Source organism: Phragmites australis, chromosome 15 (assembly GCF_958298935.1).
Source record: "Phragmites australis chromosome 15, lpPhrAust1.1, whole genome shotgun sequence".
In the NCBI taxonomy this organism is placed as follows: Eukaryota; Viridiplantae; Streptophyta; class Magnoliopsida; order Poales; family Poaceae; genus Phragmites; species Phragmites australis.
Window position 1 is genome coordinate 4,253,857 of NC_084935.1, and position 27,003 is coordinate 4,280,859.

Genomic DNA, 27,003 nt, shown 5'->3' on the forward strand with positions numbered 1-27,003 from the left:
GAACCATGGATCATACATTACGACTCGTTCTCCACATATGAACAGTAGCTTAGGGTTTTTTAAGGTACAGTAGGTTAGGGTTAGGGTACAGTAGGCTAGGGTTAGGAGCAATATAGGGAAATGCAAACACTACGGTGGAAACCTTTATCGGTCTTGATTTAAAATCGTTATTAATGACGGGCTTTGAATCGATACTGATTACATGGTACCGATAGTCACTAACTATTAGTGTCGGGTATAAAACTATTACTGAAAATCACTATCAGTGTCGGTTGGTGGCTCCAACTAGCACTGATAGTCGGTCCCGATTCAATATTTTTTGAGCCAAAAAAAGCTTAAAAATTCGTGATCAGAGGCAAACTGATCAAAGACTGCTCACCTGACCGCGCCCAATATTCGTAAGGTCACCTGATATTCGCTCGCATGCGGCAACCAAGACTCAAACTCACGACCTCACAGCAGGTGCGGGCGCAACCCATCTAACCATCTCAGCTATCATCCGTTCGTGAGTATATTAGCAAAATAAATCCTTTTAATATCTTCTGACTAAACGTTTGAATGGCTATTTAGACATCTAAATAACCTCAAATGAAAAAATTATCAACTACAAAGTTGTATATCTCGTCGAGTTCTACAATGTTCATATAACATTTGTCTCCATCCAACCACTACTGCAATTTTGTTATAATTATTTGAGGATTTAAATAACCTCAAATTAAATGTTTTCAACTACAAAGTTGTAGATCTCATCGAGAGCTATAATTTTTATATAAAGTTTTTCCCCATCCGACTTCGTGTGAAAAAGTTATGAATTTTTTAAGATAAGTTATGACAATAGCAATCATCAGTAGCGTTTTATAACTAGAACTGACACTAATACTTACTATCAGTGACGGCTCATAGCTAGAATCGACACTGATATATCAGTGCCGGTTCATGACTAGAACCGACACTGATACAGTCACTATCAGTAGCGGTTACTGTTAAATCGGCACTGATACGTCGTCAGTAGTGGTTACTGTTGAACCGGCATTGATAGGGCGCTATATATATGGTGTTATGTAGTAGTGAAAACTGTATAAGCTTGTGCACATATAACTTATATGAGTTGTTCATCAATCTCATGTGATACTTATCCATTCATTGATTCTTTTCATCTATCTAATGATTTTTTTCACATATTTCTTTAATATGAATCTCAATGCAAATAAATTATTCTAACAAACCATGTATGCCTATATATATGTGAACATTTCCCTTTCGGCAACCGAAGACCAGCTATGAGAGAGGACAATGAAACGAGGTGGTGCTGGCACTGTCGGTGTGGGATTGGAGGGGGGTAGCCTGCGGGTAAGGCAGCGTGACAATGGTTTCGAGGAGGAAGGCAACAGCGTAGTGGATGTAACAACAGCTAACCAATAGAGAGAGATAGGTCATTGGTGAGAAGACAAAGGTCGAGAGAGGACAGGATAGAGGTAGAGAGTTCCAGGAACTCCAGCCCTACCCTCGGTGCTGGTAGCAACACCCTCATTATAGTCGAGGAGGTGGGGTCATGATGGAAGGGAAGATTTTGGTGGTGGATCTTCATCTGATGGTTTTAAGGAGGTGGTTGAATAATTGATATTTACTTAATTAGGGCTTGTTTGGGAGGCTCAAAGCCCGCCGGGATCCCGGCCCTTTCCGGGGGCAGTGAGCTCACGGGGGAACAGTACACATGCAAAGTAGAGAGCACATTTGGAGGCACACAAGACGAGTATCTTTGGCCCGACCCATATCGTTTCCATGAGAGAAACATGCCCCACCTACACAGGTTGGGGACGACTCCCCAATCTCACAACTGACACTTGCTCGCAACTCACGGCTGACGCTGCCACCCGCTCCACCTCTAGGGCCAACCCTCTCTACGTCAGCCTCCACCGCTATTGCCACTAGCTATGCCGTCACCCCCTCTCCACCTCCATGGTCGGCCCCTCTCCACCTCCACCAACACCGCAACCACCTCCACCTCCATGGCCGCCCTCAAGGAGATGGATGGGCTCGACTTCGTCAGGGGAAAGGTCAAGGCCCTCACGCGGAAGGTACTCTAATCACCTCTCTTTCCCCTTGCAATCTTCCCATAATCCCACCTATCTTGTCTTTCTAGAGAAGGTGTGCTTGTGCCTCCTGTGTTGATTGCTCAGTTATCTACCTTTGTATAGTTGGTGAACTAAAGATTACATTCTATTTAATGTGGTATGGTGCATATGCCCGATTGACAAGAAGGCGGAGTACCAATCTAGAAGCTCACCAATGCCACTAATGGTGCATCTGCTCAAGAGAAGGCACCAAATATAGAGGCGAAGGGGAAGGATGAGCATTCGGATGAGGAAGACATGTTTAAGTATCAGCCAAAACTAGATGTGATGTACACAAAGTCTGCTCCTGATGGGTAGGTGATGTTTTTCAACTCCTAATTATTCTTGTATGTTTGTTACATTTGGTAAAGAGATGTCAGATGCTTCCTTTTGTGTGTGCACGGCTCACATACTTGAATGTTACTTTGCAAAATTGTATTGACTAACTTGTTCGCAAACAAAATCTTGAAATGTAGCTATCGTGGGTTAATTTCTGATAATATATCCAGGGTATGCAAGACGATGTGTGCATGATCAACTTTTCCAGTGGTTGTTGGTGTGTGTCGAAGGAACTCAAGAACATCAATGTTTATTCTGGTTCAAGCCTCCTGTGAGATAACAGCCCTACAGTGTATTTTCTTATGAGTTGGGTGAACTTATTCAGAGTGTCCCTTTTACAAGCCCGATCCTCCCCCTTTATATAGCAGGAGGTGCGGTGTACATACAAGGAGACTATGCTAAAAACAGTGGCTTCCCTATACCTGACGAATACAACTACTCATAGGTCATTATTACAGGAAGTGGGCACGCCTGGCCTACCCTGGTCATCCTACATGCCCTATCCTATCCGCCAAACACCGTCACACCTGCCTTCCAGCCCATCACACTCACCTGCCATGCCGTCTCGTAGCATAAATTCTACAAGACGGGTCACTCCTTCTCTGCGTCGGCCCATGACTTCATCGGCTGAAAGGGTATATGTGGAAAGAAAACACATGAGTGTATGATGTTAAATATGATTAGACTAGTTAGGTGTGTACCTACCTCACGACCAGCAATACCTGATCGTTGGGTTTCCATATACAATCAGGGGACTGGTCACGCGAGCTCCGCCTGGTCACACAGTGAGGTCATGGTCTTAAAAATATCAACTGTCAACTGGCATCTACTGGTCTGGCCCTTCTGACAGGAGACCCTTATTCTTTACACCAACAGTAGCCCCCAAGCTCCATCGCGGATAGGGTGGACTGAGTGGTTCATCGCATGGTTCCGAGGTTGCCGGACACCATTTTGCTGTGGTCAGGCCAGGTCGAATCACTTTGGCCCTGTGTGAGCATATGTTCACTCTGGGAGTGGTCATTGACGTGCCCTTTGGTGGTCAACTCGGGAAACCTCATCCTAATGGGAGGTTAAATGTCCAGTCAGAGAGAGAGAGAGAAATCATGGGGGAGAGAAAAAGGTGAATGGGAAAGAATTGTGGGAGAGATAAACATTAAATGCCACCGGGCCCGATGGAATTTCAGTTCCCCACGCACGACCTTTTGAAGTTTCAACCAGCTGGACTCCGCGACGGTTGGGATATCACACCGGCCCTATAAATTGGAAAGCCAAAGGTTCCCCACAAATCATTTCGTCACCTCCCCACCGCCTTTGTGCTTGGAACCCTTCTTCTTCGTCCCTGTTCTTGCACCCGTAATGACACTGCACACCGGCAACCAGATTTCTCCAAATCCAAGTGTAACACGGTAAGGATGAAGCAAATGCATGACAACCACCAGCTCCATTGCCACGTATCCTCAGGGTACCGCGCCGGCGAGATCGTGTCCCCCCCCCCCCTCCTCCTCGTCAAGAGTGGGGTAGATGCGAAAACACCAGAAAAGCAAGTAGAGAGGAGGATTTGGTTCCAAGCCACCAAGAGTCCTTCAATATGGCAATGTCTGAATTTTTTGAGTTGTGCCAATGTAATGTATGAATCATACCATAGACGTACGGCTTAGGAGTATTAAGAAGTAGCAGATTTATTAATGAATGGAAGTCTCAGCCTGAAGCTCGTATTTGTTCATCTGCATGACTGTGATCAATTGTAATAATGTTGAATTCAAATAAACTCTTAAACTTGTTCTGATCATATGGTCCTTAGAGGTTGAAATAAGCTCTACGGGTTCTGAATTTTCTCGATTTTTTTTCTAATTTTTAAGACTATTTTTGTTCATCGGGATTTTTATCCCCTTAGTTTTCAAACAGTAGTAAGGAAAAAACCCCGGACAGAAATATACCTCTAGAAAAACGAATTACCCTAAAAATCCCTATAGAGGATATGTCCCTGGATTCACTCCCTGCTTCCAAACATAGTCTTAGGGCTTGTCTGGGAGCAAGGAGAGGTAAATCCAGGGTAGGAAATCCCCAAGGGAGATTTAAGTGCACTTCATTTTCCTTGGGGACGATTTGCTCCCTTCCCTGCCACTATTTGGGGGCAGAAGGGATAAAATCCCTGAGAACAAAATTTGATCACGAGAATAATACAACAGGGTTTCAGAGACGCAAACAATGCTGCACTGATTAACAACACGCACTGATGAACTAAAAATCGAAGCTGCATTGCCAAAGTCCTGCTTCAAATTGCTTACATTAGAATACTGATTCATCCAACTGACACAAGGGTCCCAAAATTCAATACTACATAAAAAAGTGTTGCATCATATTGGTATGTCCAGCATGATTTTAGACGAGGAACAGCAAATAGAAGAAGCGTCATATCCGCTGCCTTCTGCTTGTAATCCTCTTGTCGAACTGAATTTTGATCTCCACTACTCCAACAACTTGTATATGGCCCTGAAATTTGAATTCATATTAAATAATTTGAATGTGATGCATACATCCAATACAGCACGATTTGAAACGTGCAGATTGTCATGGAAGAAAAGCAACATGCAATTCAATGTGTAATAGAATGTAAAACATATATATATCTAAAATGTAAGCCCAAAATTGCGAGAGAAAACAGCAAAAGAAAGTACGGAAGGTAAGGAGATTTAGACCAGGTTAAACTTATGCGACTGCAACTACGGTCACTTGGAAAGTTGCAATAATTCAGATGAAATGATAAAATAGAATGAAAGTGAAATTTAAATCTCCCGTAGCAATGCTTCCTATTCCAAAGCAAAAATCAGCAGCACAAAAAACTGTAAAACTGATAAAACGAGGATCATAATTCTGAGAATCAAGAAAATTCTTATAACCATAACTTCAAAGGTTCCTATTGCACATGTGTAGGCCTTATCCTGATCCAGAAGCCAAAAAACAAGTTATAAGGAACAATTTTACCTTCATATAGAGATGCCAAGTAATTAAAGAGAGGAAAAGGCTTTTGGCAGAACTTCCTCACTTTGGGTGATCCTATGCAACATAACAATGTAATTAGTACCAAAAAAATTACAAGATTACTATTTCTAGAGACAGTAAATGTCTTACCTTAATAATTTTATCCAAGATTTTTGGTTCAGCAATTATCATGCCCATAGAATCATCCCAACCCGTACCACTCTGTTTCTTTGCATCCCTTATTGATTTATAGCTTGCTTTAAGTTCCTTCTCCTTTTCTTGTAGTTGTTGCTTTGTGAAATGTGCTATAGGGAACTTCTCATTGAACTTGATGGTGATACCCCTCCAACCCTCTGATACCCAACCATTTTGCCCTTTGAACTTTGCGTTGTTGTTATGGTCATGTAATATATCAACATGACCTTTCTCATATGTGGAGTTCCAAGCAGCCCTTGAGACTTCTTTTGACATATCAATTCTATGAAAAGAACGTCCAGCATGTCCAGCATTAAAAAAAGACAGCATGTCCAGCATTAAAAAAAAAGACAGCATGTCCAGCATTAAAAAAAAAGACAGCATGTCCAGCATTATAAAAAAGACAGCATGTCCAGCATTAAAAAAAAGACATATCAAAGTATAATGATGTCTCTTACATATCAAATCATAAGCAAACTAGTGAGTACTACTACTTTAAGCATCCATTACACATCATAGAGGTACCATACTACTTTACAAGATATCATGTTTAACTAATTATTGTAGGCAACCCACATCTATAGTACGATCTGATCTCTGAGAGTACTTCCATCACTTGACTCCAAGTCATTTGGGTAGTTGTCATCACCCTCCGGAACATCAACATAGTCGACTGGTGAGATATTAGTTGGTTGGTCATCTAGCCACCCTTCTTGACCGTTTTGCCCTCTAATTATATTGTGAAATGCAACAGCTGCAACTGAAATCTTAATCTAAGACTCTATGGGATAGAATGTGCCTACTTTTAGAATCGGAAACCGCTTCTTTAGAACACCAATGGCCCTCTCTATGTGGTTGCGAAGTATTGCATGATGATGGTTGAACAATTCTCTATAGTTAGCATAACCACTTTGAGATGAACGACGCCTCCTGAACTCATTGAGGTGGTATCGAACTCCTCTATATGGGGCAATAAAGGATGGTGTGTTTGCGTACCCACCATCTACAAGATAGAATTTCCCCTCCGGCACATGAAATCCCTTGCTAAGAACAGATCTAAGGACCCCTGCATCTGATGCATACCCTTCCCATCCACATGAAATGAATGTGAAGTTAAGATCAAAGTCGCAAGCTAATATAACATTTTGAGACATAGTTCCTTTCCTATTCCTATAGGGAGGGGCCTTGTCTTCTGCAATGGTGATTGATATATGTGTCCCATCGATGGCACCAATGCAATTCTGCATGCAAGGAAAGAACTTAAGGACTTGGCACTCAAGGAAAGAAAAGCTTGGGGAAAGGTATGTGTTTAGTATATGGCTCACCTGAAAAAAAGGCATAAAACGAGGATCTGTTGCAATTTTCGTATGAGTTTGGATTGAACTTGGGAGCTTCACAAATTTTTGAGTCAAGGCAAGAATTATATTGAAAACTTCTGTTATTTTCATATGGATTGTTTCCCCGCTATGTTGAAAAGCTTTTTGTAGCCTCTGATTACTAGCATTGTGTGAGAGCATGAACATGAACATCCCAAGCTGCTCCTCAACAGCAACACCTCGTGTGTCACGCAATAAATTCTCCCTTCTAAGAAAATTTGACGTGGCTCTAAATATCTCCGGCTCCATGCGGAACTCAACTCTACACCAAATCTCATGCCCTTCTAGGATTTCCTTAACCTTTTTAGCACCAGGAAGAGAGGAGGTGTGGACGTACCTTTTCTCTTCTTGTAGGCATAAAAGTAAAGCAGGAACAAGTAAAAGGAATAGCTCATCGTCCTCTTCTTCCTCCTCTAAAAAAAAATTGCCTAACTTGCTCCTCCCAAGAACCCATTATCTAGTAAAATGACAAGAAAACATGCCGATATGAATTGAAGCTGTAACAAACATGCAGATCTTAATTCATTAACCTAGCCACTAGTATTCAAGAAAACATGTATAAGAAGAAGAGTAAATGTTAAACTAAGAGACGATGTGAAGCAAATAAGACCAATTCAGTACCTCTTTGCACTGCTTCTTGAGCTTCAAGTTCTCATCCACCAGCCGGTGAACTTCCTTTTCTAGATTTTCCACGTATGCCTGCACACGAACAAATCACTTAAAAATTAGTAAAAATTGAGCTATTAACTTGCATAATCCAAACATGTAGGCCTTTTTTCAGGTGTACTAACTGTATAATCACATTCTAAACTAGAAGCCTATCTGCTCCAACTGTTTCAAAGACAGTCCAAAGTGAACAATATGCAAGGTCACATACTAATCTACTACTGTTTCTTCAGGTATGTTCCATGCATATCTACAAAGTTTCTGACAAGAACTTAGATACAAATTTACAGGCTATACTTTCATCTTTTATATCTTTCTAAGGGTTAGTGCAGTGGTAAATGTTCCATTTATCTAGTATGGATGAAGTTGTGCTGTTGCAGGTTCAAATAGTGGAACCGATGCAGGCCTGGTTCAGAAAGGAGCAGGTATGTAACTAGGAAAAGTGAACTACAGATGCACATAATATCACATAAATTCCTACATACTACTCATCATGCTTTAGAAATAAGAGGAAAATGGCCGATTATTCTTATACTCAGTAAGTTTTAGCCTACTTTTAAATTCTGTTAAATTCAGCAGATAAGATCCGTAAATAGTAAGTCCAAAGGGTGAAGCATAAATAAAGATTGTAGACTGCTAAGTGATCAGTGATCAATTAGAGCGTTGACTGAACACTACTGGACAGCTTCTAGTGCTATGTTCAGCAGCATAAGAAAAGAAACATGCTGTAACAAAGTGATGGTATGATAATTATATCTGACAAAGTAAATCATTTTTCAGTGCTGATATGTTATCATTTGCTATCTAATCAGTAGATTAGACAAAATGGCACTGAACTGAATTTAAATGGTACTAGTGACTTGACATGAAGCCCTGAACTAATAATTTGGACAATTGCAAGATAGGTCTCTGGTTCTGATCTGAAAAATGAAAATAAAACAAATTTGCTATCTAACAGAACTATTGTTTCTTCAGGGAAGGCAACACCATCTACTATAATTTTGCACTTGTTTCAACCTAGACAAGTATGGTTTTACACTGCACAACACCATCTACTATAATTTTGCACTTGCTATCTGACAGAACTATTGTTTCTTCAGGGAAGGCAACACCATCTACTATGATCTTCCTCTGTATCAGGTCACCAACAAGAGTTCAAGAAGCAGCAAGATTAGGGGGTCAAGCCCACAAAGAGAGTTATCAGTCCTTTTCTCAGTTATGGTCAGATAGATCTCTAGAAATCTTTTGAACCAAAACCATAGGTAAATGCATTCCTCGCGCGTGGGTAGTAGGGCTGCGCCGCCGCAGCTCTCACGACGCATGCAGATTTGGAGACCCTGTTGAGGAGGCGGTCGGGGAGACGCCCGTGACGCCACAAGAGGGAGGAGACGAAGATGGATCCGGAGGCGAACTCACCGTTTGGGTTCGTCGGAGCGGAAGGGGCTGGGCTCCCAGGAAGTCAGAGACCGCGCTGCGGGGTTGGAGGCGGAGACGGAGGTGGCAGGAGACGGAGGCGGCGGGAGGCGGAGGCAGAGACGGAGGCTGCGTGGAGGCGGAGGCGGCGGGAGGCGGAGGCCTCTCGTGTGCGAGGGAGGTCGAGGACGAGGGAGGTCGAGATGGGGAACGATTCCCGATTGGTAGAGGCGTGGCTCGGGCCCCCACGGAAAGGACATGGATCGGGCCGAGAAACCCTGTCTGATGGGCTTCCCACATGGCGTGATTTTCTAGCCCGTGGGAGGTTGTCCAGTGGGCTTTTCAACCGGGGAAAAGGCTGTGATCCCGGAGTGGATCGAGCCTCCCAAACTAGCTCTTAGTGTGCTTCCTCCCTCGGGCAATTATTATAAATCGTGAACATATTTTACTCCGGATTTAAGCACCATCTACGCAAAAGGAGACGAGGACGCTGCAACTAATCCAAACTAATCAGAAGAAAGCATCCATCGATCCGTAGTGAATGGAAGGTGACGCAATGGATATGACGCCAGATACAGGATCTTTTCCTGCGTGGTTAGTGTCACATTGTCACGTAAATGCCTACTGGATGGAAGATACCAAGCAAAGAACCTTAGAACACCAATAACTATCGACACCTTGACGTGCATGTATTTTTCGGGTTTGCTCAGTACTACTAAGATGTTTTTTATTTGTCCTAGTCTTTTTCATCTTAACATTCATGCATGCTTCAGCTTCACCTTTGGCGACCACAGCAACCCCTCCAGTAAGTTGAGACTGTAAGAAGTGCGGTCAAGACATTGAATTAGAAACGTACAGTTTAGAGTCACTCATTTGCCAAATGTGGGGCTCTTTAGACGAAGGGTGCCCTTCTGTTTTCTTACAGCTGATGGACACAAAAAGACAAGAAAAAACATCACAAGAGGTAAAGCATACCACAACCGTTAAACCATACACATCCAGAGGAAACAAACACGGGTAGAATCTCCAACCACAAGCTAGACCGTACCGAGCTCGTTCCATCAGAGGGGGAAAAAACAAGGGAGACAGTAAACGTAAGAACAATACACAGTTTCCATGCACCTTGTAAAGCCTTTGACAAATGCACCTGATCTTATTAGTGGCTACGCCAGTATCATCACTTGATTGTGATGGATCGCAGCCGTGGTTTCCTGGGTCATCGAAGCCTTTGACACAGCCGTGATTTGAGCTGCGAAATGGCAGCGGAAGCGCTCATCTGTTACTGACAGTGCGGAGCATCCATTGTGGCAGCTTGCCGCTGTTTACATGAGCAGGAGATGGTTCAGGTTCAGACTCCCCTCCTGCTCCTCTAAATTGACATGGCCAGCAGACGATGAGTAATATAATAGAGTAATTGTGCTGGATAACTCATAATGTCAAGTGCAGGTCCAGTCGCAAATGTCATGACAGGTTTAGCTAGCAAGGTGAAACAAGTAAACAAGTCGCAAATGCCATGAAACGTTTAGAATTCAGAAGTTGCTTTTCAGACATGTGTACTTTTAACCATAGTCACCAGAAATTCAGATCGATAGGGTGAAGAAACGGGATCATTGATCGACATCTAACAAAAATATGGTACGAAGGAGGGTATACCTCTTCGGGACAACAAATTAACGATATGGAACGTGACTCCGATTCATCCAGGTCGATGACACAGGTCCATGCCTTATTGTAAAGACTAAATGCATATGCTATAAATGCATATGTTAACCAGTACATGTATATATTAGCTAAAAAATAACAAAAGAAAATATATTTGATCCATGCCACACTTATCACATTCAAGGCTCAGTAGTCCCTGCCTATTTGCGAAGACTTCTCGACCTGCAGGCCGGAGCCTTATGGGCCTCGGTGCATGACTGACCCAACTCGGGTCACCTACACAGTGCACACCGCTAGCATCATCACGGAACCCTAGCTACCCCTTCACCTGCATGCACCACCAAAGCACGACGCACCCGCCTCCACCTCGCTCTCCGCTCGAAGCCACCGACATCCTACCACCGCTTCCTACAGTGACACCGGGTAGAGATCCATCCGAACTCGCTAATAAGCTTTCCCCACTTTGCTTAGGTCGTTCGAGACCAAATCCAAGTCCAAAATCAAATCTCTCTCCCCTCCACCCCCTTCTCTCTCTCCCTCTCTCTCCAGCAATGAATCATCCCCATGGTAGAACTCCATGGATTCTCACCAGCAGCATCTTCTTTTCCTCCTCCACTTTTCCGCATAGTACATCGGTGAGCGGCCGCGGGCGACGGAAAGAGGTGATGGAAGTGACGATAAGAGGCAACGGTGGGCGCTCCGTCCTCCTCTCTTGGCGGCGTCTCAGCGGCGAACCGGACCCGCGATCTGGGTTGTTCGATCCAAGGCATTGACCCCATTTTTAGTGACTATGCTTTTACCTCAAGGATCTTGTTTAATTAACTTACAGCAATTTTGTTGAAAAAAATTAACTTGCAGCGATTATCCATCTAACTCATCGATTTTATTTGGGCAAATCTAGGGGTAGTCCATCATCAGCTAATGTACAGTAGTATATTAGTATCATTATGAAAAGGAGAAAAAACATAGCCAATATTTTGCTAAAAGTAATGCAAAATTAAATAGACGCAGTGGAAGCATAATACCCAATATTAAGAGTTATCATGAAATCTGGAACTGTTGCTGGTGCTGGTGACGGTGAGGTTGTTGTTGCTCTACTTTGCTGCTCCCAGAGATGTGTATTGTTTTTCTCCTTCTCGGCCTCCATGAGCTGTTTTCAAAAATACAATTAATGGAAGAGTATGACCTCCTAGACCAATTTTGTCTTTTTTCCATAAACTAGTTGTACCTTTTGCAGCACACCATTTTGATCTTTAAGTGATTTCTCCTGCACAAGACAGATGATTGTAAGAAGACATGTGACCACAACTGTTTGTCAACATTGTGCATTAAATTCAGGTTTTACCGGAACAGACAAAGTAACCACACTTGTCTGCTGAGTTCTTTATTTTTCTTTATCTTTTTCAGACTCTTTCTCACTGTTTCTTGGTTACGTGTAACAGATACTAAGCCATTTCCTTGGCTTAATTAGGGCGTGCACATGAACTCAGTTTTACAGTCCAACTCAAATCCCTAATTCATTTCATTCTCTGCCTTAATGCATGGTTATCAATTCTTCTGCCTCCCACTTCAAAACCCATTTGCATCTCCTTAGAGCATCTTAAACCAGGCACTAGGTTCAAATTTTCCAAACTTCTACAAAGGCCAAACTTGATTCTGCTTTAGAGCATATTCCTATAGTAGCTGAATGACACAATGTTGGTAAATGCTGAAGAATTATATGTTTAAATAAGATGTAAGCATAACAAATGAACGGTGACAGCAGCTTGTGTATATTGAACTACACCGAGAACACATTAATCTCACTGCAACACGTGTATGATTATGAGACTGAAAATTTTGCTCCCCTTCCTCAAATTTTGGCAAACAACAGAGGCTCAATGGCTTGTACCAGCTACATTCCTCAGAGGTCCATGTTAAACGTGAAGTACAAGGGAATCTAAAGGAGGTAATGTACCTTCTTCTGAAGCTCAGAAATTGAATCAAACATGAGCTGATTCTGCATCAGAAAAAAACAATGCTATGGTTGAGAATTGACTAAAAAAATAGTAAGTAAACCAAAAACTTGCTATGCACGCTCGCCAAAAATAACATTAACACAATTTGTTCACCTTTCTTGATCTTATATGATTCAAAGAACTGTCCAGTTGGTGTTCCAATTTTTGGAGTTCTTTCATGTTTAGTGAATCCAACTGTTCTCCTAACAGTTGCCTTCATTTGTATATAGACAAAAACAATAAGCAATTAGTAATGTTGTAACTGTTAGGAATAGTAACTTGTATTTTATAGAGGTTATAGGCTAGTATATATATATGTATAGGTGGGCATATGCAGAATAACGCAGGGATATTACATGGACTAATTATATATCTCTAACAACCCCTCAAACTCATAGTGGGTCAATCACGCTGAGTTTGGAGAGATATAAGTTGTGATGTGATCGAGTCTGAGTCTTCGCGAAGAAATCTACCACCTGAAGTTCTGAAGGCACGTAATGAAGCCCAACAACTTGTTCCTGCACTTGAGACCGCATGAAGGAAGCATCAACACCAATATGCTTGGTGAGCTCATATTTGATTGGGTCTCGAGCAATACTAATAGCACATGTATTGTCCAGGAAAAGATGAGTAGGTGCAGAGAACAAAACACCAAAACCTCAAGTAACCACCGTAACAAACTGAGATCCTGCTTTCAACAAAGCCATGGCTCGCAACTTAGCCTTTGCACTGAAACGAGAAACTGCGGTCTGCCTTTTAGTCTTCCAAGCAATAAGAGAATGATCGAGAAAAATACAGTAGGCAGAAAGAGACTGGCAATCAGAGGGATTACTAGCCCAAGTAGCATCAGAATATGCACAGAGTTGTAAAGAGCTGGAACGTGAAAAGAAAAGATAGCGAGAGATAGTCCCAGGAAAATAGCGCAATACACAAAGAAGATGAATATAGTGGAGCTGAATGAGAGCAGAAACGAACTGACTGAGGATGTGCACTACATAAAAAATGTTAAAATGAGTGACACCAAGATAAACAAGACTCCAAACAAAATAACAATAGCATGTGGGATCCTCAAGAGGCTCACCATCAGTGGACCGAAGATGAAGATTAAGCATCATAGGAGTCTTAACAGCACGCTCATCAGTGAGAGAAGCACGAATAAGAAGATCCTAAATATACTTCTCTTGGGACAAAAAGAAATCATCGGATGTAAAAGAAATCTCACTCCCAAGGAAGTAACAAAGAGGACTCAGATCAAACATAAAAAACTGCTCATGGAGACGAGCCTTCACAAAGGAAATATATTGGTTATATTCAGAATCATCTCCGATAATGATCATAACATCAACATACGTAGGAGCTGCAGAAGGGCCATCTTCACCCGTCATGACACCCTACTGATACCAATTGAAATGTCTTCAGCCTCACAGGTAGCCCAGGAACTCACCCAAGACACACGTATACTAGCAGTGGTACTTTTTTGGTGTTGTAATGGCTTACTGTCTTTTCTGTTTTCTTCTCTATTTATACACTGCTGATCACTACAACATGACATGGGTCAATCAGCTAATAACTACAGCCATTATTGCTTTAATTGGCTATTATTCTCCCTAATCTGCTAGCTGAAAATCTCTAGTTCAATCAGCTAATAACTACAGCCATTACTGCTTTAATTGGCTATTATTCTCCCTAATCTGCTAGCTGGAAATCTGCACACATCAAGGCTTATTGCTAATAGAGAGGAGGAAGAGGAAGCCTGGCGGGTGGGCTAAGGTTGGGATGAGTTGCTACGTCTAGTGTTACTTGGACACGGATACAAGTGTCGGAATCTGACTTGAATTCAGGTGTCCGATTCGGTAAATAAAATTTGGACACACGAAATACAAATCAGAATCTAACACAAGTGTCAAAATTCAACTCGTATTCGGGGTATCTGATTCGGTAAAAAAAAATTGACATCGGCTTTCAGGTAACACTAGTGCCTACATCTCAAAAGAAAAACCTAGCTCTAATACCATATTAGGAATATCAATTTGTATATGTACATAGAAGCCATAGGCTAGTATATATACATGTACATATGGGCAATACGCAAGAAACCCCTTATATCACATGAATATCATACAGACTAATTATATATCTCTAACAGTAACCAGAATATGGATCTTCTTAAGAAAGTCTACACTACCTTTGACTCTTTTGAAGTGCATCAAGTTTTGATTTTAATCTGCGATATTCATCCCCCCAATTTTCCTAGTAGAAAAGAAAATATCAAGTACAGGTAACTTACTGGAAGAATAGTTCTCTAATAAGTAAGGATATTTTTACCTGGTCTTCAATATTTGGATCCAGTACTGCTCTTTCTTCATATGAGTAACGCTGATATCGCTCAAGAATGTCTTCCATACTACAGAAGAAGTGTCACACAGAAATTAAATGTCATGCATCCAGGAAAAAATGGTTGAGGTCTTTGTTTTAAAATATAACGACAAATAGTCAGGTAAGATTTTCTTTAATTTTATGCATTATGTATGGCTAGGTGCAGTATTGAAATGCTAAGCTTGAATAACATGTATAACACGATGCAAAGATGGTTGGAACAATGTCTGTCATCACATGCAGACCTTAGAGAGAACCGAGGTGCTGAATGAACTAATGGTGCTTCATACACGAATACAGAATGGGTTCTCTAGAATCAGAGGACATGCCATGAGTTCATTCTAATTTGAGAATAATTCTAAAATCTAGCAAGCTATCTATGCTTTCTCGACAAAGTTGTCCACTACTTTGCAAATAATAAGTTGGCACTAATCTGTTCTGACAGACTTAACATTAACCATTTTTGTAGGATTGAAACAGTGACCTTTGCAAAGTTACATGTTACTGTAACTTAAGTGTGGTAATGTACCTCTAGAAAATGTATGATAATGTATGGATTTCTACAATCTGGCATTAGCTTAGTTTTGTCTAGTTCATAAAAAATAAAGACAGCTCTAGCTTAAACCATATCATACAATTCAATAATTCTGATATTCTCGTTACTGCTGGTAAATGGAAATTCCATAAAAATTCTGTCCGAAATTTTTCGAATCCAAACTAAAAAGATATGTAAACAAAGAAAATAAAAAAAAATGGTGTGATTCAAACCCAAAACTTCCTGTGTTATGTGCGGGTTACTGTTCACACATGCATGATTATTGTTTACTAAGTAAAGATCACTGTTCACTCACGTGAACAGTACATACGGCAGCAACCAGACTTCACACTAGGATTTATCGTTAGTTTGAATCAGATTCAGCTAGAGATAAAATTAAATCAGATGAGATTAAAGATAAGTTAGAGTTGAATTTGAATAAGTTATTTATAGACTTATATAAGACACACGACTGTCACATTTTGTAATTAAGCAAAGAAGAATTAATCTTGTCTCTCTCAATATTTTGTTTCCTTAATTTATGGTCTAATCCCTCTACTAGCAGACGTCATTCGGCTATCCTTCCAACAGCTGTTTACCAGGTTGTGGATGGTAAGTTCAGTAACCGTTGGTAATGCTTTCCTTGAATGGATCGGTTATATATGAATATGACATGCAACAAGATACGTAAGCATGCGATTATTCTCCTAGAGTCTAACTTTTAAACAGCGAAAGGTCAAAAATTGCTAAAATCATGCATCACAATTTGCAACCTTGAATGCATCCATAATTCTGTAGTACTTGCTTAAGGAATTAAAATTCTAAATCGTATTAAAGTATGGGCAAAAAAACTCAAACTAAGTTTTAAATAACATGATCTTGCATACCACTTGGAATATTGGACACAGACACACAATCATTGGTATGGAACACGGAAACCCTCCTAGTATGTGACACAAACATGCATAGAAGAGACCTACTTTGCATGTGCTAATCACCATTCACCACAACTTCTGCTAGCATTTGTACTTCAACAATCCAGTTCCAGCCTTCGAAGAAATACAGAACTAGTTGTACTAGTTACTAGCAACAGATCACCAGCGGCAATACGATATAAAGAACCGATATAACCAGCAAGTGATTCCACGACCGAAGCAAGCGAGACGATCGCCGATCGAGCTCGACTCGTCCATGCAACCAGAACCCACACAAACAAGCACGAAATAACAACTACACATGCATGCATCCACAACCACATCTCGCATGGGACTCAATCCCCATCCGGAGGATCGACCAGCGCAGCGGATTCCTGCACGAAAACCACCACAGATCAAGCGCCCAGGTATCCAGCGCGCGCGCCCCAAACCCCCAAGCGGGCGATCATAGTAAACGGCAGGAGGACGAAGGGATGGAGCTAGTGAAAGCGAGGCAGGCGTGTGTACGTACCTGGTATGGCTGGAGTACTCGTACAGCTTTCCCTTGGTGGAGAAGACGATGAGAGCGACCTCGGCGTCGCAGAGCACGGAGATCTCGTGCGCCTTCTTCAGCAGCCCGTTCCGGCGCTTGGAGAAGGTCACCTGCCGGTTGATCTTGTTCTCGATCCGCCGCAGCTGCACCGGCCCGCGCCCCATCTCCGCCGCCGCTCCTTCCTGGTCCCCCTCGCTCGCAGCGCAGCAATGTCGACGGCGACGGCGGCGGCGTGTGGAGGAAGAAAGATCACGTGGCTCTCGACTCGAATGGTGCGCAGGAAGCAAGGCGAGGAGGCGAGATGGGCGGTTTAGATGGGGGCGCTGGGTGGTTTGGCGAAACCGGGGTGGTTTTTCCCGCTGCGCTGTCGTGTTTTGATTGGTCACCGGGGTTTCGGAGCGACGTGGAGGGATCGGCACCGTTTGATCGGGAGAGAGGTCGTTATTACGGGCCAGGTGTGGTGGGTCCGTTGGCGCGGGGGAGCGAGTGCACTGGCGACCGGGCGCGGGTCGGAGCGCGTGGGGAGGGACGCGTTATTTAGGGTCCGTACGGATTCAGATTCTAAAAAAAAAACGTTCAGATTCTCAAAAAAAAAACCGTTTTGGTTCTATATTATTTCCGAAAACGTTTTTCTGATTTAAGGTTTTGGTTCTAGAATTTTATTAAAAAATTGTTTTTATGATGAATTACTTTTAAAAATTATTTGGCTTGTTGTTTGGATTCAGTTTTTTTTTTTAGGATATTAGCATAATGGATTATTTTGCCCATATACTATTTTTTATTTCTATTTGACTTTTCATTTAACATAAATAATGTTGTTTATTTGACTTTTCTTTAACATAAATAATCTCTCTTCCTTACCTCCCTCCTTTATATCTAGTTCCCTTATCCATTTGACTTTTCTTATCTCTCTCTTATCAACAACCAGGGGGCATGGGCAGACAGTGATGCCTCTAGCAGGCAACGGTCGAGCGAGCAGCGCAGTAGGTAGGCAACAAGGGCAAGATAGGCAAGAATCGGATAAAATGCCTCTTATACCGTTCCAAGGATTCATCCCGATTCTCCGAAATGTTTTGGCTAAAAACAATTCATTTCACTCCATTTGGCAACCGATTCTTCGAGAATTGAAGAGATTCGGAACCGATAATGTGTGCCAAACAAGACCTTAATTTTCTAGGATGAAGTGATTAATCAAACTAAACATCCACTAGCTGATTGTGATGAATCCTCTTGGTTCAATATGACTTAATCGTTTATTATTTTCTCGCATCAGTGAAGTCGTTGTAGTATAGTGGTGAGTATTCCCGCCTGTCACGCGGGTGACCCGGGTTCGATCCCCGGCAACGGCGTTTTTTATTTTTTTCAATAGTGCCTTCCCTTTCAGCTGCAGCCTCATCGTCGCGTGGTTGCCTTTTGAAATTACAATATCATCAAGGAGGGCTTGAGCTTTTAGATCTCCAACTTCCAAATTGATTCTCTCTTTTTGTTCGGAAGCAAAGATACCCAGCAAAGACTAGATGATAAGAAAACGAAATGTTTGGGACACAAAACGAGCGCGAAATCAGAAAATTCATATAACGCCAATCATGCTATCCGTGCTTTATGAAACAAACAATAGCAAGCAATGAAACTATACAGTCTTCTCATCGATCAAATAGGCAATAAACACAGGAATTTTTGCAGTAAAGCCACTAACCTAGCAGCTCTATTTGGATTCTAGATTTTACATTCCAAACGTACTAACAAGGCAAAAACATGACATATTTAGGGCAGAAAACGCAATTCCCAGGCAAAGCTCAAGAACATAACCAGTAACTTTATTCTAATTTGATGAGAATCCAATTCCGACATTACAACTGTTACATCATGCCAAAAAAATGTAAATACCCTAAAACCGACAGGACGGTTGTCCAGGGAAGTAGTGACAATTTTAAGTTACAAAGAAGCGATCTCAGTCCATCAGCACTATCCCAAACAGTATTTCAGTATGACAGTCACAGACATGAACAAACGAAGTTTATACTATATTGCCTTTTACTTCTTGGGAGCGCCATTTGAGGTGGCAACTCCACCTTTCGGTGGGTTAAGCTCATCCCAGGCCTCGATCCATGTGACCATGGAGTCAGCAAGCTTGTTGAAGTATCCGTCCACCTTGCCAAGCTTCGCCCTCACCTGCTTCGCCAGCTCAAGGTAACACTTCTGGACAGTGGTTGCCTCCTTTGGAAGGGAAACTGACTGGAAGAAGGGGATCAGCTCCTCTTGCCAGAAGATGCCCTTGTATTCCTTCTTCAGGTTCACAAACGGGTTGCTTGCCTTGCTGTGCCAGATGTAGGGCAGGCCAGTCTTCACACCCAGGCCCAGATGATCCGTAATGACCTGTGTTCCACCAGAACATTGGCATGGTTTAGTTTTAGTCAGTACAAAGATACTGCACCAAGACAAATAAATCACCAAACAATGCACAATATGTCAGTATCAATAAGCATAGACTGGTAATAGTTACTAGCTTGCACAATGCAACTGCTTATGACCAATTGTGCGTGACCATGAAATTGGTTCTTTGCATATATTTGTGGGCATAACTATTAACAGCAATGCAATTTCCGAATGAAATACTAGTAACAGAATATACCTTGGTGCACCATCCCGCCCACATATCATCGTAGCGACCAATAGGCTGGCCATCACCCATAAGGCCGAAGTACATCGCAGGACCAATGAGCTCACGGTCAAATGCAAGGTTCATTCCACACATTGGGAAGAGGGTACCCTTGGGGATCGTAAGAATAGCATCCACATACCTGATTCAATGAAAGAAATACCATATTAGTAAAAGAGCATCGCTTAAATGATGAAAGCTGCTGGAATGTAACATCCTTGCCTGTTATTTCTCTCAAGGGGCTTGACAAGCTGGGTAGGGGCATCATAGTCTGGAATGTTGAGCCAAAGCCCATGAGAAACAGCAGTTGGGACACCCTCACGAAGGCTGAAGGGGTACCCACGAACAAAATCGGCACCATCACGGTAAGGGTCATACAGAGTATTAAAGAAAAATGGAGTAGAAGGGCTCAAAAGGTTCTTGATGTGTTGTTCAAGTGCATTGATGTCCTTTCCTGATGGATCCTTAGCAATCTACGAGTTTGCCAAAAGATTAGAATGAGCTAGTGACAAACAATAGAGCAAGAATCTGGCATTTATTAGCATTACCCAAATGTATTTAACAAGTACAGAGCGGAGGACTAAAATAATGAATAACATTCCAAGGCTATTAAATTTATACCGCAAGGCATGTGCATCTGCTAGTGTCGACTGCCAACATAGAAAACTATTCTGTAGGACTTCCTTGCATGCAAGTAACGCCATGAAAGCAAACATCAGCATACTATTTTTTAAGCAAATAGTCATTACAAAGCAAAGCCCAGCTCTTAAAGTTAAAGTTTGCTGCTATATTTTCATTTTCACAAAAGAATAAAAGGCAGATGTTTGCTTCGCATTAGATCCCTGAATCACAAGCCAACCAAACAATCCAATAAAAGGAAACTATCTGGCAAGCAGGTGGGACCCTGGAGTGAATGCACTTGAAACACTATTAAGATTTAAGCCCTACAACAATCTTTCTAATACCCATATGGTTTACAAATTTTCCAATGGCTCTTGAACACGACTTATTATATTTCCTGTTTCTACCTTTTTTGACAAGACATTCTTTTCATCAGTTTTTATGAGTCCAAACAATGCAAGGACAAAACAAAAAGTGAAGTGCAGCCCAAGGCTTGATGATGGCATGGTCCATCAAGTGGTGGTGATTTCAGAGAGGCGGTTGCTCCAATCTAGCTTTACATTTACATTTCTTGAGCAAAGGGATAATTTATAGTTATAAGAAACGCATATGGCGATAAAATAAAAAATAGGATAGCCCAAGGCTACATGGATATATCGTTCATTCCAAATACAATATATGTTTAGCCTTCGGAATAAACCATGTAAGGTGCAATCAAGATAGCTCTCTATTATTGTTTTCATATTGTTAAATAAGCATTTTTGTCCCCTAGTTACTCAGTCTAATGATCATGACTCTCAAGCATCAACGCAACCGACAAAGTAGGGCGGCAAAGGCGATATATACAAGTCTTGTCGCTGCATCGTTACATCTGAATTCAACAGCCATTGTTAGGTACCACAGCACATCTCCAAGTAATACAGGATCAAATCAGTGTGGCTAGATCCAATGCTTGATACAGTACCTTTGAAGCACTGGAGCAAGTCAAAAGTTCAGTCCAACAGCAACCTAACACGATTAGATCTGATACACGAAGCACTCCAAGGATCGGGGAGACACTATTTAGCCAGACACGTGGAATTTGCATTCTACCCACCCACATCACAGCACTATGAGCCATGGCAGATTTGACCATAACTGACAGGAGTAACAACAAAGAACGAACTTTACATCCAAATCACAATGTACGTATGCACGTATCCCAAATCTCATCACTTAAATCATCACACGAGACATCCCCACGAAGAAACAAACTAAAGATCACACCTTTGCCGTAATCTACTTAGCCAGATCGGATCCCCACCACCAAACCGCACCAAGATCCCACCTTGCCGCGACAAATCACACCATTCGGCCAATTAGGCCAAGATCCAGCGGTCTACCGGCAACGGATCAGACCAAAGGCAGGAACAGACCTCAGATCACAGGGGAAGGGAGGGGGGGGAGTCAGGCACTCACGAAGCAGTCGTCGTCGATGGTGTAGATGTACTTCTTCTTGGAGACCATGTACCCGAAGCATCGGCACGCGGAGTCCTTGAATGAGATGCAGGACGCCTTGGGCCCGAGGATGCGGTTGATGTCGTTGCGGTTATAGAGCTCGTAGTCGAAGCCCTCGGGCACCTTGATGGTCTTGCTGGGGTCGCCGTCCTGCACGATGATGAGGTGGTACGGCTGGAAGAAGGGCCGCCACATCTCGAGGAAGTCGAGGTTGCGGATGGTCGGGATGACGATGTCCAGCTCGTCCTTGAGCAGCGGCGTCGGCGCGTGGGAGGCGGAAGCCATTGCGGGCGGCGGCAGAGGGAGGAGGCAGCCGGCCAGGCAGGGGGCGCGGTGGTGGTCGGGGTGGGGAGGGAGGGAAGGGAAACGGAGGGGTATAAAAGGACGGAGGGAGCTGGCCGGACCGGGGATGGACCGGCCGTGGTGGGTGGGCTAGTGGAGGTGGAGCGGCCGCCCGCCGGTTGTTTGCCTGTGTGCCAAGGGAACAGTGAGTTGGGGCGGGATACTTGTCATGTGGTTACACCCATTCAAACGTCCGGCCTAAGTCCGGCCTGACCTGACGAAGCTAGACGTGAAGCCCTCAGAAAGCCCAGAATTATTTTTTAAAATAGTTTCTGAATTTTGTGTTTTTTTGTGACGTTGGGATGTAAAGGCAGCAGGGGGCTGCGGTGCTGCGGATGTGGGTGGCGTAGCGAGACGGTAGTGGCATTGCTTATGCCTCGATCACGGGGAGCCACGGGGAGTGGAGGAGGGTGGTAGGCGGGCATGAGGGAAGATGGGCTACAACGACATTAAAAATATTCAGTGTGGAGATGATAGAACAATGTCGTGATATGTGGATGAACAATATCATCTCTCTCTTACTTAAATGAACTTGTATTTGAAAATTGATGTAGCACTGGTTTTTTACTATATAGTTTAGACCACACGTTTAATGGAGACTGTACCATTTTCTGACAAATCCACTGTGCCTTTCATGTTCTAAAGAAATGCTACATTACTCGGCATGACTCGATTTCCAAGTTAATGAATCTTTTGTGAAACCAACGTGATTAAAAAAAGTTCAAATTTTCCACACGAATCGCCTCAAGAGTTTGTTTCCAAAACTCCCATGGAATTACACGCGAATATCGCCTGTCGTGATTGAGATCGATTTTAAATGTCCGTCCTTCGCGGCAGCGCGTGATGTGAAATCCGTTTCCAGGCCGGACGGGCGTCGCTCTGATTTACAGAGCGAGCACGGTCTGGTCGGCGTTGTCATCAGGTAGCCCTGCCACTTGCCGGGGATTCACATCCTCGGCAAAGTCAGATGTGCTATATTAATTCATAATTCGTGTTTTCATGTCGGATCACGAATGGATGTTCAGGATTTTAGTGATACAGTATTACTACAGTACCTTTTTCAACAGTATTTTCGCTGCAGTGTTTTGCTACAATAATAAAGTGCATTTCACTGTTCGTGCACTCACGAATCCTTGCACTTGCCGGACGTAGGCCAAGAACAGGAAGACCAACCGATGGACGCCGAGCTGTGCGCGCGCTTCTTGAGTGCAAGCGCGGTCACTTGAAGACCACAACAGGACGCGCGCCTTTCCGCGGTTCACGTTACTGCTGCTGCATGTGTCAATGCGTGGAAGAACTCCCAAATCACGATGGCGCGTACGGCACCGTGTTCTCAGACTAGATTAAACCACGCAACGTTGGTGTGGTCTGTCACGTATCAAAAGGGCCCTTTTTGCGCTTTTGGCTCCATGCATGTGAGCTCTCAGCAACAATATCGACCGATGGCCACACACACACAGGACAGCATGCATATGATTATTGACAACGGAAGGGATGGCTCCATGAACGTACCGCGATGTGATCCCTTTTTCGAAAAGGAGCAACAGCTCAAATCAAACGTTCAAACTCATAGTCACGATCTACAACGAGACTGTGCATTGGCATCTTTTTTTGTTGTTGTTGCATGGCTCAGCAGCAGCACCCCTAATTTTTTAGCATGGAAGAGTAAGAATAAAAGAATGATGTGAACAGAGGTAGAAAAAGAGGAGGAGAAATAGCGACGATTTTCATCCGTCACCGCCCCTCCCTATTTGAACTTTTTGAGGGATCCGAGGTGCAGCATGTGTGTATGAGCGAATCCCGTAACGGCATATTAAGAACTGGTACGACTTTTTCTAAGCTCCTATCGGAAAGTTCATCCCTTTGCCCACATTGCACGTTGGTTGTTGTCAGCGTGGACATTACTACGCAGCTAGCGCTAGAAGAACGCGTGGTGAAATGGTGATTGGATATTTGCATTTTGCCTGAACGTGTTGACAACCCATGCACTGCACGGCACATCTTCTGCCTACACGTACCCACCGGAGGGAGGGAGGTAGGTACGTGGCCCTGACCTGACAACACGACATGCACAAATTCATCCATGACATTGATGACAACCTGCCCAATCTGCCGTGCATCCGGTGCAAATGTGAGAAACAGTACCAGCCGCATGGCCTACTCCTCCGTGCTACTCTGATTATCTCCGTTCTCAAATAGATATTATTTTAATAATTTAATTTTATTTATAAATAGATATTATTTTAGGTTTTCAATATGATATTTTATTGGAATATTCATATTAAAAGTTATTGAAAAGTGAAGTTTCAAGATAATGAGGGTGCTGGATTAGTGTTTTACGTGTCATTAATTGAATATTGAATAAATCGAGATGTGTAAACATATCATGCATAAAAGAATTTATTATAAACTTGTTTTGTGTATCGAAGGCTAAAACGATATCTAAAAGAGAACTGAGGTATTAGCTAGTTTGTGTGGTGCGCACGCATTAATATGATTTTTTTAACTGGTAATCTGTTTATATGGAAAATATATATTTATGTATATATTACTATATGTATAGTGAAGTAACATTAGGGTCATTTTAGGTCAAGCTTCGTGAGCTTGCCGAGCAGGTCGTGGAACGCGTCCTTCAGAGTCCGTTTCTGCAAACACGAAACATGCATGGTCATGCTCATGGAGGTCGCTTCTCTCACTTCGCAGCGCACATGAATCACTCTGGGGTGAATTGTCGACCATGGTCCATGAGTCACAGAGGCAAGAGGTCTCAGTCTCACCTTGCAAGCGTGTACGTCGTCGCGGCCGCAGACCAGCATCCCGTTGAGCATACCCGTCACTTCTCTGCGATAAAAAATCGTCGTTGAGATATCCACACAGGTGTTCTTCAACGGAGCAGCAAATCCTTGCACCAGCCGCTGGAGCTGTTACGGCAAGTTGGGGAGTACCTTGTAGTAATCTACGGCCAAGAAGTTTGCCCAGCGGTCGCCGGCGGCGTCGTAGCACGCCCGCAGCACGTCCACGAGCCCCACCGAGTTCTCCAGGCACGCTGTCGGTCCGAGCGGGATCGTGTGGAAGTAGTTCACGAGAACCAGCGACCTCCTCCTGTCTCCGAGCGCCGCCGACTCCCAGCGTTTGCAGCACGCGCCAGAGTGCACCCCGCCGTCACCATCTACGGCCACGGTCACCACGAGCTCGTTAGGTCAAAATCACCTCTTTTCTGAGGCATTGCTATCGGCGGAGCTCTGAACCTTACACTGGTTCTCGACCATGTAGTCCCACTGGTACGCGATCCCTTCCGTGGCCTGCTTCCACCGGGCGGAGGTGAACACGAGGAGGCGGCGGTTCCGCGCGACCAGTGCTCGCCGCGCCGCGGCATCCGCGACACGGGGAACCAGTACCCAGTGAGGCCGGCGTCCCTGAACAGACTGGACAGGCCACGGTCCGACCGGACGTAGTCCTCCAGGATCAGCGTCACGATCTCCGACGGGTTCGACGACAGGAACGCCTCGACCTCCCTCATCGTGTCGACGGCCGGCTCCTGCACAATTTCAGTTTCCGGAGTTTCACAGGAAGCAACATAATCCCTGCAGGAATCCTGTGGAAATTTGTGGCGTTCATCGGTTTGCTCACGAATGCGGTGAAGTCAAAGCATTCCCCTCCTTTCGAGTGGCACAACCAGATGTCATCGTGGAAGTCGTACACGTCCAGCATCAGCGCCCGGACGACGTTCTGCGAAAAGGCGCCGCGCGTGTTTCAGGATCGTCAGGAGTGCCGAGTGGTGAAGTTCAGAAGGCACCGACTGAAAGAAACTGATCTGAATTCTGAAGAGACGGTACATTCAGTTGATCGGTGACCGAATCGTCCTGGTTGTACAGCGTGATGCGCGGGACGCCGGTGCGCGACGGCGCCCCGTGGATGGAGGAGGAGTTGTGCGTCGTCAGGAAGGCGTACTTGTTGAATGGCAGTGATGTGTCCTGATGAATGGGAGAGGAAAAGGAGCAGTAAGTACACCTGTCATTTCAAATGGTGTGTGAATAGGCTCTGGCAAACCCTGCCAAGTACTATCTAATCCACAACTACATTGAACGGGTTGGGAGATGATGAACTGAGACAAGAGGATGAAAAGGGCAGAACAGAAGTGCACCGTTTTCTCACAACTATCTTGAACGGGTTGGCGACGATTGTCTGAATGCATTTTTTACCGTGAACTCGAGCCAACAGTTGTAACAGTATAGTTCGGATCCGCAGTAGGCTTCCGACGAGCATGGATCACCGAGCTGCAACGCCCGGACGTCAGATCGAAGCACAAGGTGAAGCAGAAGCTTCCACAGTCATAACAAATTCGGTCGAGGAGAAGAAGAAACTGGACCTTGCATTGCCCACTAGAACAAGCAGCTGCTGCTCCAAAGATCACGCAGAGTAACAGGACTGTGCTTCTTGAGCTGTGCATCATCACTCTCTGAAACTCCGAAATAAAACAGCATAACCAAAGTGAGGTGCGACGAGAAGCGAAATATATCGGTACCGTCATCACGAGGAACTTGTTTTTTCAAGGATCTTGGATCATTTCCTCATCGTACCTTGAGCCTTAATATGAAATTATCTTGATGTCCCAGAATAATTCAGCATAAGGACGCAGCAGCAATTTAAAGAAATCACCTTGTGCCGTCAGCAATGACATGGCATGTAATTCAACTTTCTTTGCACTGCAGTACTGAAATAGCAAAGCTTGTGGAGTTCTTTTTTCTCCTACAAAACGGAA

General features: G+C 43.5%; 2 protein-coding genes, 1 non-coding gene and 2 pseudogenes across 7 annotated transcripts; 1 reads left to right on the forward strand and 4 right to left on the reverse strand.

Annotated features, from left to right (window-relative positions):
• Positions 1–6,216: 6,216 nt before the first annotated feature.
• Positions 6,217–7,551, reverse strand: LOC133893444 (uncharacterized; annotated as a pseudogene).
• Positions 7,552–9,957: 2,406 nt separating this feature from the next.
• On the reverse strand, positions 9,958–17,474 carry LOC133893445 (MADS-box transcription factor 18-like). Of its 5 annotated transcripts, none has more exons than XM_062334464.1 (8): positions 17,102–17,465; positions 15,070–15,148; positions 14,930–14,994; positions 12,859–12,958; positions 12,705–12,746; positions 11,976–12,014; positions 11,773–11,897; positions 9,958–10,403 (listed from the first exon to the last, which is right to left on the reverse strand). In XM_062334464.1, the coding sequence occupies exons 1-8, from the start codon at positions 17,284–17,286 to the stop codon at positions 10,358–10,360; spliced, it is 681 nt and encodes a 226-aa protein (XP_062190448.1). In that variant the 5' UTR covers positions 17,287–17,465; the 3' UTR covers positions 9,958–10,357. The 5 variants fall into 5 exon arrangements, with proteins under 5 accessions (XP_062190448.1, XP_062190446.1, XP_062190444.1 ...); XM_062334462.1 differs by having other exon boundaries at positions 9,958–10,454; positions 17,102–17,462; XM_062334460.1 differs by lacking the exon at positions 9,958–10,403 and adding an exon at positions 10,461–11,494 and having other exon boundaries at positions 17,102–17,469.
• Positions 17,475–18,399: 925 nt separating this feature from the next.
• Positions 18,400–18,471, forward strand: TRNAD-GUC (transfer RNA aspartic acid (anticodon GUC)). The gene has a single exon. It is a non-coding gene; the product is annotated as a tRNA-Asp (tRNA).
• A 450-nt stretch (positions 18,472–18,921) lies between these two features.
• LOC133893565 (UDP-arabinopyranose mutase 3-like) lies at positions 18,922–22,376 on the reverse strand. Its single transcript, XM_062334620.1, has 4 exons — positions 21,861–22,376; positions 20,004–20,254; positions 19,755–19,923; positions 18,922–19,498 (listed from the first exon to the last, which is right to left on the reverse strand). The coding sequence occupies exons 1-4, from the start codon at positions 22,182–22,184 to the stop codon at positions 19,157–19,159; spliced, it is 1,086 nt and encodes a 361-aa protein (XP_062190604.1). The 5' UTR covers positions 22,185–22,376; the 3' UTR covers positions 18,922–19,156.
• A 2,444-nt stretch (positions 22,377–24,820) lies between these two features.
• Positions 24,821–26,772, reverse strand: LOC133893020 (PI-PLC X domain-containing protein At5g67130-like; annotated as a pseudogene).
• Positions 26,773–27,003: the final 231 nt, after the last annotated feature.

Excerpts from the sequence above, each read along its gene's own strand:
- LOC133893445 (XM_062334460.1), bottom strand. The coding sequence starts at position 17,286 with ATGGGGCGCGGGCCGGTGCAGCTGCGGCGGATCGAGAACAAGATCAAC. Across the intron at positions 12,747-12,858 it reads ATCATATAAGATCAAGAAAG|AATCAGCTCATGTTTGATTC; the intron begins GTGAACAAATTG and ends TTTCTGATGCAG. Across the intron at positions 11,495-11,772 it reads ATGATAACTCTTAATATTGG|ATCGCGGGTCCGGTTCGCCG; the intron begins GTATTATGCTTC and ends CGAACAACCCAG.
- LOC133893565 (XM_062334620.1), bottom strand. The coding sequence starts at position 22,184 with ATGGCTTCCGCCTCCCACGCGCCGACGCCGCTGCTCAAGGACGAGCTG. Across the intron at positions 19,924-20,003 it reads CCCCTTGAGAGAAATAACAG|GTATGTGGATGCTATTCTTA; the intron begins GCAAGGATGTTA and ends TCATTGAATCAG. Across the intron at positions 19,499-19,754 it reads GGGCGGGATGGTGCACCAAG|GTCATTACGGATCATCTGGG; the intron begins GTATATTCTGTT and ends GGTGGAACACAG.